The sequence below is a fragment of the Hermetia illucens genome, chromosome 1 (assembly GCF_905115235.1).
Source record: "Hermetia illucens chromosome 1, iHerIll2.2.curated.20191125, whole genome shotgun sequence".
Taxonomy (NCBI): domain Eukaryota; kingdom Metazoa; phylum Arthropoda; class Insecta; order Diptera; family Stratiomyidae; genus Hermetia; species Hermetia illucens.
Genome location: NC_051849.1, coordinates 7,566,160 through 7,581,583, shown reverse-complemented (window position 1 = coordinate 7,581,583; position 15,424 = coordinate 7,566,160). Strand labels below are relative to the sequence as shown.

General features: G+C 42.0%; 1 protein-coding gene across 2 annotated transcripts in view; it reads left to right on the top strand.

Annotated features, from left to right (window-relative positions):
* The window catches only part of LOC119646290 (angiopoietin-related protein 2-like), a 407,175-nt gene that overhangs the window by 361,067 nt on the left and 30,684 nt on the right, over nt 1–15,424 (top strand). For both annotated transcript variants that reach the window (XM_038046703.1, XM_038046701.1), the window contains exon 4: nt 825–1,101. In XM_038046703.1, the coding sequence (XP_037902631.1) occupies nt 825–1,101 (277 nt within the window). The remainder of the gene's footprint in view (nt 1–824; nt 1,102–15,424) is intronic.

The window sequence follows — 15,424 nt, the reverse complement described above, 5'->3', positions numbered from 1 at the left end:
TTTTTTTTGTCTCATTGTTGCCTATATAAGCACGTCAACCCATTGGCTAAGACCGGCGTCTTAGGGCTTCATTCTTTTCCATTCTTTAGCAGCTCCCTAGAAATACACTAGGTAGAGCAGCATAGAGCTCGTTACTTCGCCTGCAAACAACCTACTAAATTATCTTACGCCTCTGATCTCTGACATCATCCATGCCGGTGTCATATTATTAATGGACGAGTTAGCAGAAACATGTTATCGATTCTGCTGCCTATAGTCATCCAAACGTATTTGGTGGGTTGTTATGAGGCGGTAATACGGGTTCCTATTCTGGTTCGCAGATATGCCTGCTTCTTGTACCCATTGCTTCTTGCTTTCTCCATTTAGAGATGTTTTACAACCGCTATCAGTACTTAATTCCTACTTCCTCAGCTACTGAAACGTTAAGGATTATATTAACATGAGATTTCTCAAAAGTGAACCGGGTACAGAATCCTGTAAGACGTGCGTAGAAACAACGTACGTATTCTTGGTGCCTCGTTGAGCAGTTATACCAAAGTTGTATTTCTGGCCGATAACTGCAGGTAAGTGCAGTTACGTAGCAGGGAGGGAGCTCCTTATTAGATTGACATTGGCTGAATAGACTACATTTCGTACACCCATGCTACGCACACAAAATTTTTTGACAATACCCCTTTATGAATTGTATTTTCAACCATCGATTATCGACCCTACTCTACTGAATCTAAACTGTCTGTCTAAATCCCAACTTAATATTTTCTTGAACTAAATATAATATTCAATATTTCTAATACTCCATTACGTCCCATCTTATTTCCATGTAGATACTCAATTATCGAAGACTACACCGACCCAATACCAACCACAACCTACCCACCTGTAACACCATCTTCGACGTCAACTTCTACAGTAGGAACTACAACACCAGCTCCACCAACAGCTCCTTCAAGTACATTACCACCTCCACTGCTACCGTCAAATTCAAGTTCAACCAAATCACCATCACGGAAAGGTGGAATTATCTTCCCAAGTGTTAAGAACAAGCCATCGGTGGTCAACACAACATTCTCGACAGATATCATCACATTGAAGGATGTTAAGGTAAGTTAAGGATATTAATGGCATCATTTATGTTAGTGATAAATTTAACATTATGTGTATGAGTAAAATGGCACAGTATCCTTTTTTTGGTTGCTGGTTGCCACAGTGTATTGATCACGCTTATGTGCCATTATTACCAGTTCCTAGAAAGATGTCCTAGTGCCCTTCAAGACTTCCTGAAATGTTTACACTGTTCCTCCACTATACTATGCGAAGTTATAGTTCTAAGGCAGCCTAGTCATCAACTGTGATGCATCAAGTAGTTCTAGAGCAGCATAATGGTCGGGGGGGGGATGATCAGTCCAACAAGAAATTTACTCCAAATTAGCCTTGATACGAGGGGGCTAAAAAATGTCTTCTGCGTAGGGCAGTGTGTAAGTCACTGGGCGTAGAATATCCTGCTGCATTCATTATGAGGATACAGAGGAGGAAAAAGAGGCTTCCCTAATGAATACCTATGCTAGACTAGTTCTAACTCCCTCCTTCCCCTTTCTGCCGGCGAAATATTATTTCAGGAGGAAAACTACGCTTTCAGCGACTAAGTGTGTTGTTCATCGCGATTTGGTTGTTTGTTCTGCCTTTGCAAAATTTTGGTGCTCATTATAACAGAGCATCTTCCCAACCTTTATTTCTCAATGAAATCAACAGAACAATAGTTCACTTAAATGGTTGTTAATTAAGGGATATCATCAATAAATTAACGACCCACTAGTGAATCTCAATAGTACTATCATTTCTGTCATCTGTCGGCCCTTATAGGTACCCTCTAACTTTTTTAGCTGGATTTATTCCCTGTTTTGTTATAGCGCACCAACAGATACATTGGAATTATTCTTGCAACATACGCTGCTACTTTTAACAAAAATAAGCGATGGGTTATGCCAATCTTTCTCTGATTGCCTTCATAAGCTACTGCTTTTTTCAAGGTTAAAAATATAGAATGAACCATTTTGCCGCGAATAATCAGCGACTTTATCTCTGGCCACTTTTGGGTACCATCCACTCGGATTTTCTGTCTTCCCGATTATAATCGGGATGTCCCTTCAAATTTGGGGGGATTCACGTCAATCATAATTGCTGGGTACGACTTTAAAATGAAGATACGCATGCAAGCCACCTACTGTTGATGCGAAGACAGTCCACTTTTTTTCATCTGCTCACTTACTTTCTCGACCATAGGAGTGGTCTGCGTGGTCTGCTCGTGAGGCTATCTAGCTATTTGCGCTACTATTTCAGTATCCACTCTTGGAAATCATGCTTTTCTAACAGGACTCCTTTGAAAGCACCTCTCTGAAATACTATCCTGGTTCAACTGTATACTTCAGTTCCGATTTGTATTTTCATTATTTTCTAATTTTCCTGAAAGCTGTACATCTGTTTTTTAGAGGCATCTTATGCAGCGCTTGAGAGGCACCTACTCGCTGAATGAGGAAGCGACCCAGTTTATTTGTATCTCGCATGCCATCTGCAGGTTGAGCGCTGCTTCTGCCAATAAACTGATGGTTATAATTCGTCTCCCACCATTCGCTTCAGTGAGTTCGTCAGTTGTCGACTCTTGAGAACTGAGCAGTCCGAATGGCTTTTCTAAAACCTCTGGGATGGTTTATAGGAAAATGCCGACGTTTGTCATACCACCTTTGTTGGAGATATCACCAATAAGTTTGGTTTATGTCTACGAGTCTGTTGAAAACTCCTCTCTTTTTGGGTTTTCTGAGAAGTCCGGTGATCTTCATTTCTTAATGCCTTTGGGCATTGAGGAATATGGCTATAAATGGATCCTCCCATCCAGATACGGTTTAGGTCCGTAGGCCGAGGAATGTCTTGCCTGCAGACATCTTTTTGCTCCACTGCTGGCTATTTTTCGAGAGTGATACATTTCCCTGAAACTCTCTTTTTCCCGTATGTGCATGCGCAAGGTTGGGGGAGGCCCAATTTCTAAGCAGTCAGACCATAGCGACCTATTCTGACAAATAGGGCAGCGCCGGTGTTGGTAACATTTCCGTTAATGTTATATCCGATGAATTCCACATTACACCTACCCCTTATATGTGTCTCCGAAACGTAATAGAAGTCTGCTTTCAGAGAATTGACCAACACTCGGCCTGTAGCACGTTGGGCAGATAAGACCATCGATGAAGGGTTGAATGTTACGACATTTAACTCCATTGATTCAATATGAGTTTAATGGGAGCGAATTGCTGCTGTTGGTTTGTTGGGGTTGAAACAAGTACTTCAACTACCTGTTTGAAAGCTGTAGAAGTTGGAACAGGTCTAGTTTGGGTTATGGTTGTAGGAACTGCTTTCTTGGTGGCTTGAGCGTATGAGACGCCAGGGCTTTGATGAAGCATTTTGATAGCTGTGTCACAGTTTGCTTGATTCGAGAAAGTTCTTTCGTTTTCCCGGTTTTGACAGCTCCTTTTCCAGCTTCTATTTCTTTCTAGACTGAGCATCCGCGATAATTAGCTGGCCGTCCAGTTTGACCACAGTTGCAGTAACGCGATACCTCTGTCATAAGCCTTGGGCATTCCTCACACGAATGGCTCTTTGTGCGCTTTACACATCTGTGCACAATTGAGCAATTTTGGGAAATTCGCCCGAAGTTGGCAGTTATAACACTGCATCTTTTCATAATTCTAACTAATTTCTGAGGAGAGCTCGAAAGTGGCTACGAAAAGTCCGAATCGAGATTTGATTGGAACAGTGGAGTTCTCTTTGTGAAGAGTCTTGTTCAACCTGGTCACAAAATTTGCAACTGAAAGTAGTTTAAATTGTGAGTGCTTCGCGGTTAGTTCAGACATGATATCTTCAGGCTCTGCTTCCCTATGAAGGCCTCTGATAATCATTGGCGATGTCCTCCGAGTTGGAGTTCTTCAATCATATTCACTTCCATATGATCTTTAATGACATTATTGATCACTACTAGAATATTGCTTTTAGATGCAGTTGGCACCTATTATCCCGCTAGGTGGTCAGTTGCTCTACAGGCACTTGGACACTTAAAAATGGCAGCGCTACTCTCAACATAACAGCAGAGTATCACATGCCAGGGAGCGCAGTTTATTAGGAGCTTATGCGCAGATGGACATAGTTTTGGCTAACGAAGGTGCTGTAAACGCTTTCAGAAAGGAAGGTCAGGTTCCTGACCTTTGTCCGCCCTGCGCTAGCACGTGGTATGGTCTGGTGCGTCAGCGAACGCTACACCTACAGTGATCACCAGACAATCTTCTTTGAGACATTTGTCGAGCCACAGGGCAAAGACCCATCATGCCCAAAACCAAGAAAGATTTCAGACTGCTCTACAAAAGCTTTGGATGCGCAGACCTTTATAGAGGTCCGTATGGCCCAATGTATCGCCAAAGCATTTGACGCGTCCATGCCTAAGAGGTACTCATTCCCCAGTAGAAGACCAAACTACTGGTGGAATGATGAACTGGCCATCCTTCGATCAGCCTGCCACCGAGCCAGAAGAGTGGCTCAGAAGGTGGTAGGTAGAGTCGTTCAAAGACAAAAAGAGCGCGTCTATAAGGCAGCCCGCAAAACCCTCAAGCTCGCTATCCAGCGAAACAAGAGGAAGTGAGAAAATGAGCTTGACTCAGAAGCGGACGTAAACCCATGGGGGAGTGCTTATAGAATCGTGATAGGACAATTCAGAAGCCATGCATCCTTGCCTTTCACTCTTGTTGAAAATCATCCAGGAATTATTGCCCTCGCAAGAGGAGGGCACCGACACATTCAAACCACCTATGCATATATTGTCAATTCCAAAAGTCTCCAGAGACGATCTGCTGAAAATCTGCGGTAGAATAGGAGACAATAAAGCGCCGGGCCTGGATGGAGTACCGAATAAGGCCCTTAAGCTTGCCGTGAAATCCAGACCGGACATGTTCGCTGAGTTGTTCGAAGCGTGTATGTCCGAGAAGCGACATGGAAGCGGCAGAAGTTGGTACTTCTAATTAAGCCTGGTAAACATCCAGATGAACCATCCTCATACAGACCCATATCTTTTTGGACACTGTAGGGAAAATGTTAGAGCGGGTAATTTATAATAAATTACTTATTGTTGTTGAGAGCCATGGCGGCCTTTCAGATCGGCAGTATCGGGTCCGTAAAGCCAGATCAACCATTGATGTCATCAAATTGGTTACTGGCTTGGCCGAAGATGCAATTCACGGAAAGAGTAGTATCAGCAAATATTGCACGGTAGTAACCCGGGACGTGAAAAATGCATTCAATTTGGTCAATTGGAATCTAATACGCAAATCCCCAGCAAAGGTTGCTATTACCGCCTATCTTGCTGCTATCGTCGATAGTTATTTAACTGAAAGGAGGCTCTGGTATGACACCGATGGCGGACCCCAGAAAAACGTTGTTTCCGCGGGGTGTCCCGCAGAGCTCCGTATTGGGCTCATCATGTACAACGATGTACTGAATCTTCCCCTGCAAGGGGAAGCCACAGTGGTGGGTTACGATGACGACATAGCGCTGGTTGTTGTCGCAAAGCATGTCGAAGTTTAAAGTTGGCTAGAGAGTTCGAACATGGGAGGGCCATAGTATATCTCTCAGTTGTCTGTAGTCAGGCTGGTAACCTCAATAATGTCCTATGTGACCCATGTTTGGAGGGAGGCGTTGCGGAAGTCAGTTAACGCTAACAAACTGTGTACAGTCTGCAGGACGGCAGCAACCCTGAGGGTATGCTCTACCTTAAGGACTATCTTAGATGATACAGAATTTGTCATCTCGGGAATGATGCCGATTGACATTTTGACAGATGAGATGGCGAACATATACAATGAGGAGTGAATCTCTCCCTTATCGCAGACGAAGAACGCTGAGAGGGAGAGATATTTAAATAGATGGAAAGAGGTAGGAGGTAGGAGCTCTCGGGAAAGGGTCGGTGAACTCACATGCATGCGCCTAATGACACATCCAGGAAATATCATCTATAGTATTTCCTCACTTCAAAAAGGATTCGGTACTGGTTTTCCGAGTTTCCGTAAACTACGTTTTTTTTCTACTTCTTCATAATGGTTTCTTACCCCAATTGTTTCGAGGTAATACCCTTCTGATGTCAATTTTACTGGTGGTTTCTATGGTTTAAATTGCAGCTGATTATGGTATCTATTGAACTTTTTATGAGTGGACAGTAAATCCTCGACATATTTGAATGTACCACTATGAATTGGTGCTTCCAATGTGTCAATGAGTGGTAAATTTTTCCGTTGAAGTAGTTACCTTGAAAATGATCCCACTTCCAAGAAGTGCAACCTTAATAAACTGTTGCGGATGCCGAACAAATTGAACAGCTTTTCAAAAAAGTACCTTGTCTATTACTGTTGCCAATCCATTGACTCTTCCATAATTTCAATGATTAGTACTTCATCATTAGGTTAGTGACAAAGGGCACCTAAGTACCCTCAATTACCATTTCAACACTAGATTTGACCTTAACTCCGCTGTTCAACTTGCAGATGGGCTTAAAACGTGACCATTTCGTACGAGACTGGTACATCACTACCAATTTTTTGGAGCGAAACTATGGTCTTGAATCATACCGTCAAGGTCACTGAATTATTGTTTAAAAACCCATAAACCCAGCATCCGTCAAAAATTAAGAAATTATACAAAATGTTGGAGTTCTCCGCGATATAGCTAATCATCTTTTATGTACACCCTCATTAGCATCATTCAAAGAAAGAGCGGAGATTTAATTAGAAAATTACATGCCTTGGATGCCCTCCAGCCTAGGCCGGACGAGTTTAAGATGTAAAATTATTGATCATGAAATTTAAACATTAATTTTCATGTTGTGTAAATCCCATATAGCTTTCAGATATTAGCTGTGTTTTGGGTTAGATTTCTTGCAACAGATAATCCATCTTTAGTAGTTGAAGTGTATTGTATCTGGGGCACATTTCGCTGGAAGAAATTTCGATTTCTTTTCCAATGTACGAAATTGGCAAATTCATCTTTTCGAAGGGTTATTTGTTGTTATATAAAAAATGGAACGGCTTCAATGTAGTCCATTTGTTTTAGATACAGAGGCGTCTGAAAGATCAATAGTTACGGAGGCTTTTATCGAATAGTAGAAAAGATACGCATCTCTGCATGTTCGAAAGTAAGCAGCCCCAAAATTTAAAGAAACAAAAAACACTGGCATGAATTGGTACATCGAAATCCCCCAGAAACCACACGCTGTAACCACGGATTGGCTCTTAAAGATTTACACTAGTAGTTAGGCCATAAATCTTGCAATTTTCTGATTAGGCCCACATGTGTTTACCTATGGCCAACTCCTCACCGGCGGCTGGTCTGCCAACAGGTATTTGCTAATTTTGTGTTTTTAAACTAATCTAAGACATCCAAGTTGATTAATCATAATTTTCTCTTGGGCCGAATATCTTAGATACAACGTGAAATGTGTAAAAGTTAAATCGGCGATGATTTTAAATTATCAGATTTCATGCTGTTTCTTGTAAGTTAGAAATGAAACCATTGTGAGTTATTTTAATTGATGAAGTTATTAAAACTTGATGTCGATGGTGGCATTATTCAATGCGCTTTTTGTGATGCAGTCCGATGCCCCACGAGTTTTATTGGTATTACAAAATTAAACGATTTTATATTTAACATTGACATAAAAATTATATAATTTAATCTTTGAAAATAAAAAAGCATCCCATAGTATTCCGTAATTATTTGAATAGTTGCCATGGTCAGTCTTAATTAATTTACCTGTGCACGGTTATGAATATCTAAGGTAATGGTAGTTGAAGACCATCATTAACTAGAAACCGTGAAATTGTTTCGTTTAGCAAGGATAACACACGAATTATTTCGAACCAACAACCGGGGTGCTAAATAGTTGGGAAGATTACATGTATCTTGATGAGAATTGCCTTAGCTTTCATTTCTGAATCAAAACTCAATTAATTTTTTATCTTTTTACCGAAAAATGAAGTCAATAACACAGAGAACTTAAGTGAAAGATGGACTGAGATGAGTATCGTTCCAAATATCATGAGAATTTAATTTGTCTGTCAATTTTTTTGAAGATGATACTTGTGTTCATTTTTCACCTCCATCTTATTACCCTCATCTTTTTTATATCGCAAACTGTTACGATGGCATACATTTGTCATTTAATTAAACAGCTACCAAAATGAAAGCTCTATGAACTATTGGCAAAGCCGTAGAGAGAAAATCCCGGTGCGGGGTGGACCCAATACCTTAGGTTTTCAAAAAAATGCTGGGCCTGAAAATGACTTTTTCCTATCTTCTCTCATCAGACCTACTTCTGCAAAGAAACAGTTTTTTTTTTTTTTTAGGGTAGGTGAATGCGTTTACGCATCGAGTGTTGGACTCCCGCAACAGCACGCTGGCGGACTACCAACTAAACACTTCCCTGTCATCAGAGAACTAGCCTGGAACCGTTTGACACATTACTTCGGGCTAGCCCTCCCGCTCTCCCGGCTTTGGGAGCCTTCAAGTCAGGGAATTCCTTTCACCAACGGGAGGGGAGGGGAGGAAGGGAGTTGTTAGCTCAGGGAACCCCTTATCGTCCGATCCCTCTGCCGGTCGAGTTCAATCTTCTTCGTAGTAAGAAGAGCCCGAACATAATGCGCAATACGATTCCAGCTGCCAGCGCTCTTCAGCATCTCTCTGACAATGTTGTCTGGAGAGAGCTCCCCTGTGTCTGCATAAAGCTGCTGGCGGAGGCCGTCCCACCTCTCGCAAGAGAAAAAGGTGTGTTCAGCATCATCCACCACTCTATTGCAGAACACACAATCAGGAGATCGCGCTTTCCCAACCCTGTGCAGGTAAGACTGAAAACCTCCATGCCCACTTAGAAGTTGGGTAAGGAAATAATCAATCTCACCGTGCTTTCTGTTCAACCACGAGTCTAATTTGTCGATGAGCCGCGCAGTCCACTTGCCCCTTGGCTCATTTTGCCAAGAAAGTTGCCACTTGAGGAGGGCAACGGGGATCACTCCCGCGATCACCATCACAGCCGGTTCGAAAACGGTGCGATAAGCAGACGCCACTCGCAAAGCTCCCCGCCTCTGCACTTGAGCGAGGCGTTTACGATGCACCTCCTTGTCAAGGGCATCAGCCCATACCTCCGCACCATAGAGAAGGACGGACTGCGTTGCTCCCATGAGGAGACGTCTCCTAGTTGATATAGGGCCGCCGACATTCGCCATTAGCCGACTCAAGGCCGCGACTCCTTCTGCAGCCCTGTCCGCAGCTGCTTTGATTTGCTCGAAGAAGCTCATCTTCGAGAAACAGTTTGGATATGATAATTGTGATTTTAAACCTATAGTCGACTCGCACTCTGCAAGAGACATTTTTACGAAATTAGATTCATTATGCAATTTTAAGATGAGGCTTGGATTTTCTCTCTCTTACCCTTCCCAAAGAACGCACGTACTTAGTAAAATGACTTTAAATGCTGTGTAAAGTAAACATCAGCTCTTGGTGGTATACAATCATTAGCCGCTCCGGACAGCCCAATTAATGCCGTGGTTCACCGTTGACAGCAAGATGACAGAGCCCACCCGGCTCAAACCTTCAGAGCAGGCCCGTAGCATTCACGAAGGAAAGGAACTCTCCTACCCTGCAACTAAAGATCTCCCTGAGGCCCTCAAAGAATGATTTACCTAGTGCCTCTAGCCTGAACCTAGCTCGAACTGGCCAATCGCAAAGGAAGTGCCTGAAGGTTTCCCCTCTTCTCCGCAGCGTCGACAATGCGAATTGTAGGGTATGTCGAGTCTGGCGGCATGGTCCCCAATAGGGCAGAGCTCGGTGCAGACCGCCGTAATCTTTTATGCATTTGCATGCGTCTGGCACAAAAGCTCTCACGATTGCATTTTGTTATAAGCGGGCCAAATCCTCCTTGACTTGGCGTAGGTGCTGAACCTTCTCCATCTGAGGTCCGCGGCTGCTAAATAGTGCGAGTAGATTCCAACTTTGACAGTCGCCAGCGGGGCACGGACTGTACCGCTGAAGGATAGCCAAGAGCAGAGCCCCGCCTTTTCGTCAGGCTGCTCTTTCCCTTCTATGTTCCTATGACGGAAAACCCAAAGGAGGGTGACAGTTCTGAGCGTTTCTGCATTATCCCAACAGTCTGGAGGATGCCGCCGGTGAATACAAAACCTTAATGGCTGTTTGGCTGTCGGTCAGGCTGACTATCTTATTTCTTCAATTGTGTGTGTCATTTTTTCGGCTAATTTAATAATGAAAACAAGTCGGGAAACCGGAAGCTGGGCGCTTCAGGTATAAAAGGTTTTGTGTTTCCCTGCCATTGCCAGAACTCAGCGATTTAAATATCTCGAGTCAATGCTATCAGCCAATGGAGAGCTGGGTAATGAAATTGTTTCACGCATTAATGCAACCTGGATGAAGTGCCAAATTTATTGCATATATAGTTCTGAGTGTTGGCCGACTATGAAGGGCAATGAACGGCGTCTTGCGGTAATGTGGACTAAGATGTTGCATTGCACTGGCGGCGTGACACGTTTTGATTACGTCTGAAATGAGAATATCCCCTATCGAACGGGTTTGCACCAATCGTGGAAAAACTGCAAGAGAGGCGTTTTCGATGGTGTGGTCACAGTTAGATACTAGACAGCTACCTCACTCCCCCTTGCCCCTCGAGGGGGGAAATCAGTGCGAGTACACACGATTTCAAATTGTTTTGCCCTTGAGCATGAGCGAGATGTACCAAAAACCCGATCAGCTGTGTTTGACATGCCGCCCGGACTTGCCAATGCATTGGTGAGATTGGCAAGTTTTTGCTTATGTATAAGTGAATACGTGAAACAGCTTTTTGCTAATGCGTGAGCACGCCGTAGTACCAGAATAGCAAAAGCTCACCGATCTCTCTCTTACCAATACGATTTGACGAAGATTATGCATTTTCCTTGTTTAGTGTCTCTGATGTGTACAGATAAGCTTCGGCAAGCACATTTGCAAGTGGGGTCATTTTTGTAAGGGTACTGCCTATAGTAGATCTACTGTGGGTGTGGTCACGTAATTCACGCTAACGAGAATTCAACAACCAGTATTGGTCACAACATCGAAAGCAATGGTAAGCAACCAAAAAGCCGGCCAAAACAATGGTGGCTTGATACGCTGGATGGGGATTTAAAGGTCTCGAGATTACATCCTAATCAGGCACTTGATAAAATAAAATGACGAAACCGAACACCATGAACCGACCCCACTTGTGAACTGAAGGCTGAAAAAAAAGAAAAAGATGTAAGGAGCGACGAGTGCACGACAGCTCCGTGTAATATACCAAAAAATTCCATTGCCCTCTATTTTCTAGAAAGCGATTTAAATAAATCATTTTATGGAAAGCCCTGTGTTGATAATGGTCAACCTCATACGCTTCACACTCTGAGTTTAATATTACTAGCAAATGCCAACAATGTAACCAACATCAAATATAAAAAAGGGCTAGGGAGAATTAGATTCTTCTTGAATGGAATTTTAATATTTCACTCGAATTTCAATTATTCTCGTTAATTATGACGTCAGCATCTTATTTGTATGGCTTAGGATGCTGTTAATTAGCACGAAATTGATAAGTTTGAACTGCTATAACTTTCCCAATAATAGTTGGATTTTCATGAAACTTGGCATGTGTATGCACGAGGCTGTCCTTTACGTCGGTGCAAAATTTAGTACACTTAGGATGAACTTAAGGGGAGTTTTTTAGTCTATATCTAAAAGTTGATAATATAATATTAGTAAATTTTTTGAGCAGATATCGGAATGGGACATCTCTCGAAGATTAAATTTCACATAAGTGTTTTACACAAAACCTTAAAAAGGGCTGCAGATAAATATATTCTTCATAAACGTGACTTTAATATTCCACGCGAATGTCAATTATTCCGGGTAATTATGACGTCAGCATCTGATTTGCATGACTTTGGAAGCAGTAAACTCGCGCGAAATTGCTAAGTTTGAACTGCTATAACTTTGGCGTTAATTGCCTGATTTCCATGAAATTTAGCGCATATACACGAAATATTGTCCTCTATGCTGGTACAGAATTCGGAAGTCCTAGGATGAATTTAAGGGGGGTTTTTTAGTAAATTTCTAAAATGCAGTAATATACTATTAGTAAGTTTATTTGAGCAGATATCGGAATGGGACATATTTTGAGGCCTAGATTTCATCTAGGCGCACCACCCTGATTTTTTTCGGATTTTTGGGTTGGGTAGTTTCCGAAAATGAGTCCTGTCTCACTTCAAATGCGTACATTTTGACTCCTTACTCACGCACTTTGCAATTTATGCCAGAATCAATGTCAGTTTCGAAAAGTACAAATCGAGACCTTTCATTTGATATCCTACACACCTATATCTGGTGAAAAAAATTTTTGAATCCCTTCTTTGCATGTATGGGGAGCCCCCCTTTAAACTCCACCTAAATTTATCCCACTCGCTGTATGCGTGGGATTTCATAGTTCCCATCTGTCCACCAAATTTCGTTTGGATCGGTTTAGCCGTTTTGGAGAAAAATGCGTGTGACAGACAGACAGACAGACAGACAGACAGACAGACAGACAGACAGACAGACAGACAGACAGACATTGAATCGATTTTAATAAGGTTTTGTTTTACACAAAACCTTAAAAAGACAAATTTTATTTTGTAAATGCCGAATAGTGAGTTTTTTATTCCTTATTCATCCTCATCCTCAGTGACTTTTTGTCTGAACGGCTTATGGTCCAGCTTGTCTGCTCAGGAAGACAAACCCGTCTCTCCCTCGGATCAGATGTCAACCAAAGATACACAAATCAGGAAATGAGATGCATGAAATCATAGCAGCGACAATTTCTCCAACACAGAAGATAGCTTGATGGCTATTGCAAAGATTCAACGAACTAGGGGTATCAACAGAAAAACGATCTGTAAGGAACAGGGAAGAACTCATTGAAAAACTTCGAAACACGAAAACACTTTTGGATGAGGAAGGTATGGTTTCATTTGATATTATAGCCCTCTTCCCAAGTAGACCAGTAAAGGAAGCCCTCTTCCCAAGTATACCAGTAAAGGAAGACCTCTTCCCAAGTATACCAACAAAGGAAGCACTGGTATACTTAGAGGAAAAACTAATTAATATCGACGAATCAACGCGTCCTAAATCCAGTCCCAAAAAAGCCAATAGTTGACGTTTCCTAAATCAATGGGTCCAATTTGCAGAAGTGATTAACCTCCATAATTACCCTTAGGTTGTTCTCTAGTAGATTCCGCTTTTCTCGTTGTCTTCCTTGGGGTCCTTGACGCTTGCTAATCGGGCCTTCAGTTGATGCGGTCTGCTGGTAGATATCACTTCGATGTCACATTTCCTTAGGATGTTTTCCACCTGGTAGCTAATTTGGGAATGAATGATAGGAACTCCATGCTTTTTAGATGGTCCCACTTGTGTAAAAAATGTCGTCAGGTTATTCCTTTCCAATTTCGTCATTTTTTTACTGATTATTCCTTCTATGGTCATCCTGCTGAACCCGTTCTTTTCCACAGTTTCAGTGATGTGGGGTTTCTCATTGTTTAAATGTTCCTCTGATAAAGGCGTGGTTAACACGCAGAGGAGTATTGTGATGTTGCTGGGGTGGTTCTCTGCGTGGATGCTGAAGAAGGGTAGCTGATGGCTGTACTCGACGTCCATGGTGAATGTAACTCATGTGGACCGTATTCAATTTGTTGAGTATGGTTTCAAGTTGGCTTCGTTCCCCAATTATAAAAATGTCGTTAACATATCTGGCCCAGAATCTTAGTAATAAATATAACTTATTCTATATATTCCTCTATTCGCCCCATAAAGATGTCGCTGATAAGTGGTGATAGCGGATTACCCATGTTGATGTCCCCCATGGTTTTGAAATATCGATTCCTGAACATGAAGTTGCTTTCTCTCATACAAAGGGTAGTTAACTCCATATATTGTCGTATTTTCCTTCTCCATGAAATTTTTGCACTTTTGTCTTGTTGGTGGATACCATCAGTTCCGTTTTGATTGGATTTATGCCGACTCTGTATGTTATAGCCCACAGGCACACCTTTTCCAACGCTCCTTCCATTATGTCTCTCATAAGGCAGAAAAACATCCCTAATACCAATATCACCAAGTTGGTGGTAGATGAAGTGCTTGTTTGTTACATACTTCAGCCAAATCTCGTAACATTCAAATACGTCTTGAATCTCCGTAACAGTCCGACGTGTTCGCGATCTTGTTGCGAGGAAACTGTTTCTAACCAGGATTTTTGCGTCAGAGCTCTCAGTGGTAATCATATTTCTAACCGAATAATCAGCGATCAGCAATATACTACCTTCTGGAGCTGTTAGGAATTTTTCCCATCATTCAAACATGTGTATCTGAAATATTGGGAGGAGCCATGTAATTCGAAGCTTAATAATACACTCAAAGTCTTCCCTGCTTGTCGTAAGAGGCGACTAGAAAGGATATAAATGGGTTGGCTAGAAACCATCAAATTTTGCAACGAGAGGGGGGGGGGATTTCGAGAAAACTTTCGAGAGTTCAAACAAGTAGTGTGCCTAAATAATAATCATTATCTGAGCGACATATGATGGCCCAAAATATCACGTGCTGCACCGAGGTCAAATTGGGCTGCATTTTATCACCGATATTACTTCTTCTTGTTATCGGAGATGTCCTTCATGCTGCCTTGTCCGGTAGTCGTGGAGGAGTTCAATGGGCGATGACATCTTCCATCGAATACCTCGGCTACGCTGATGACATCTGTTTGCTCTCTCACCGGATCATAGACCTTCGTCAAATGACTCCGGATTTGGATAGAGAGGCAAGTAGAGTTGGACTGAAGATAAACACCAACAAAGCCAAGGTTCTCAGTTTGATACTCGTGCTTGTAAAATTTCACCAGAACGGCTTCCCAGTGCTTTTGAAGAAATTACCTTTTTGTCCTGGTTGTATGGACCCATAACTGTAACAATTTCAAAGATACAATACTGAAACAAAAATAAATCGATTAAGCATCCTAACAACTTCGACGCTTCATGGTATTTTCTTTTTAAATTGCGAAAAAGGTGTAGTGTCCGCATCTTCACAACAGGTGCAGTACTGTCTTTTCTGGCTTTTCCAAAAACAGTCTAAAAAGGGAATGCATTTATCCCCTTTTGCTTCATTTTAACATCCCTTACCTTTCCCAATATACTTCACCCAATTTCCTTTCTCCCCTCCCCGTCATTCATGTACACCAACGATTAAAAATTTTAAAAAATAATTATATATAATGAATATATTTATTTACCAAAAACTTAGCACCTGTTAC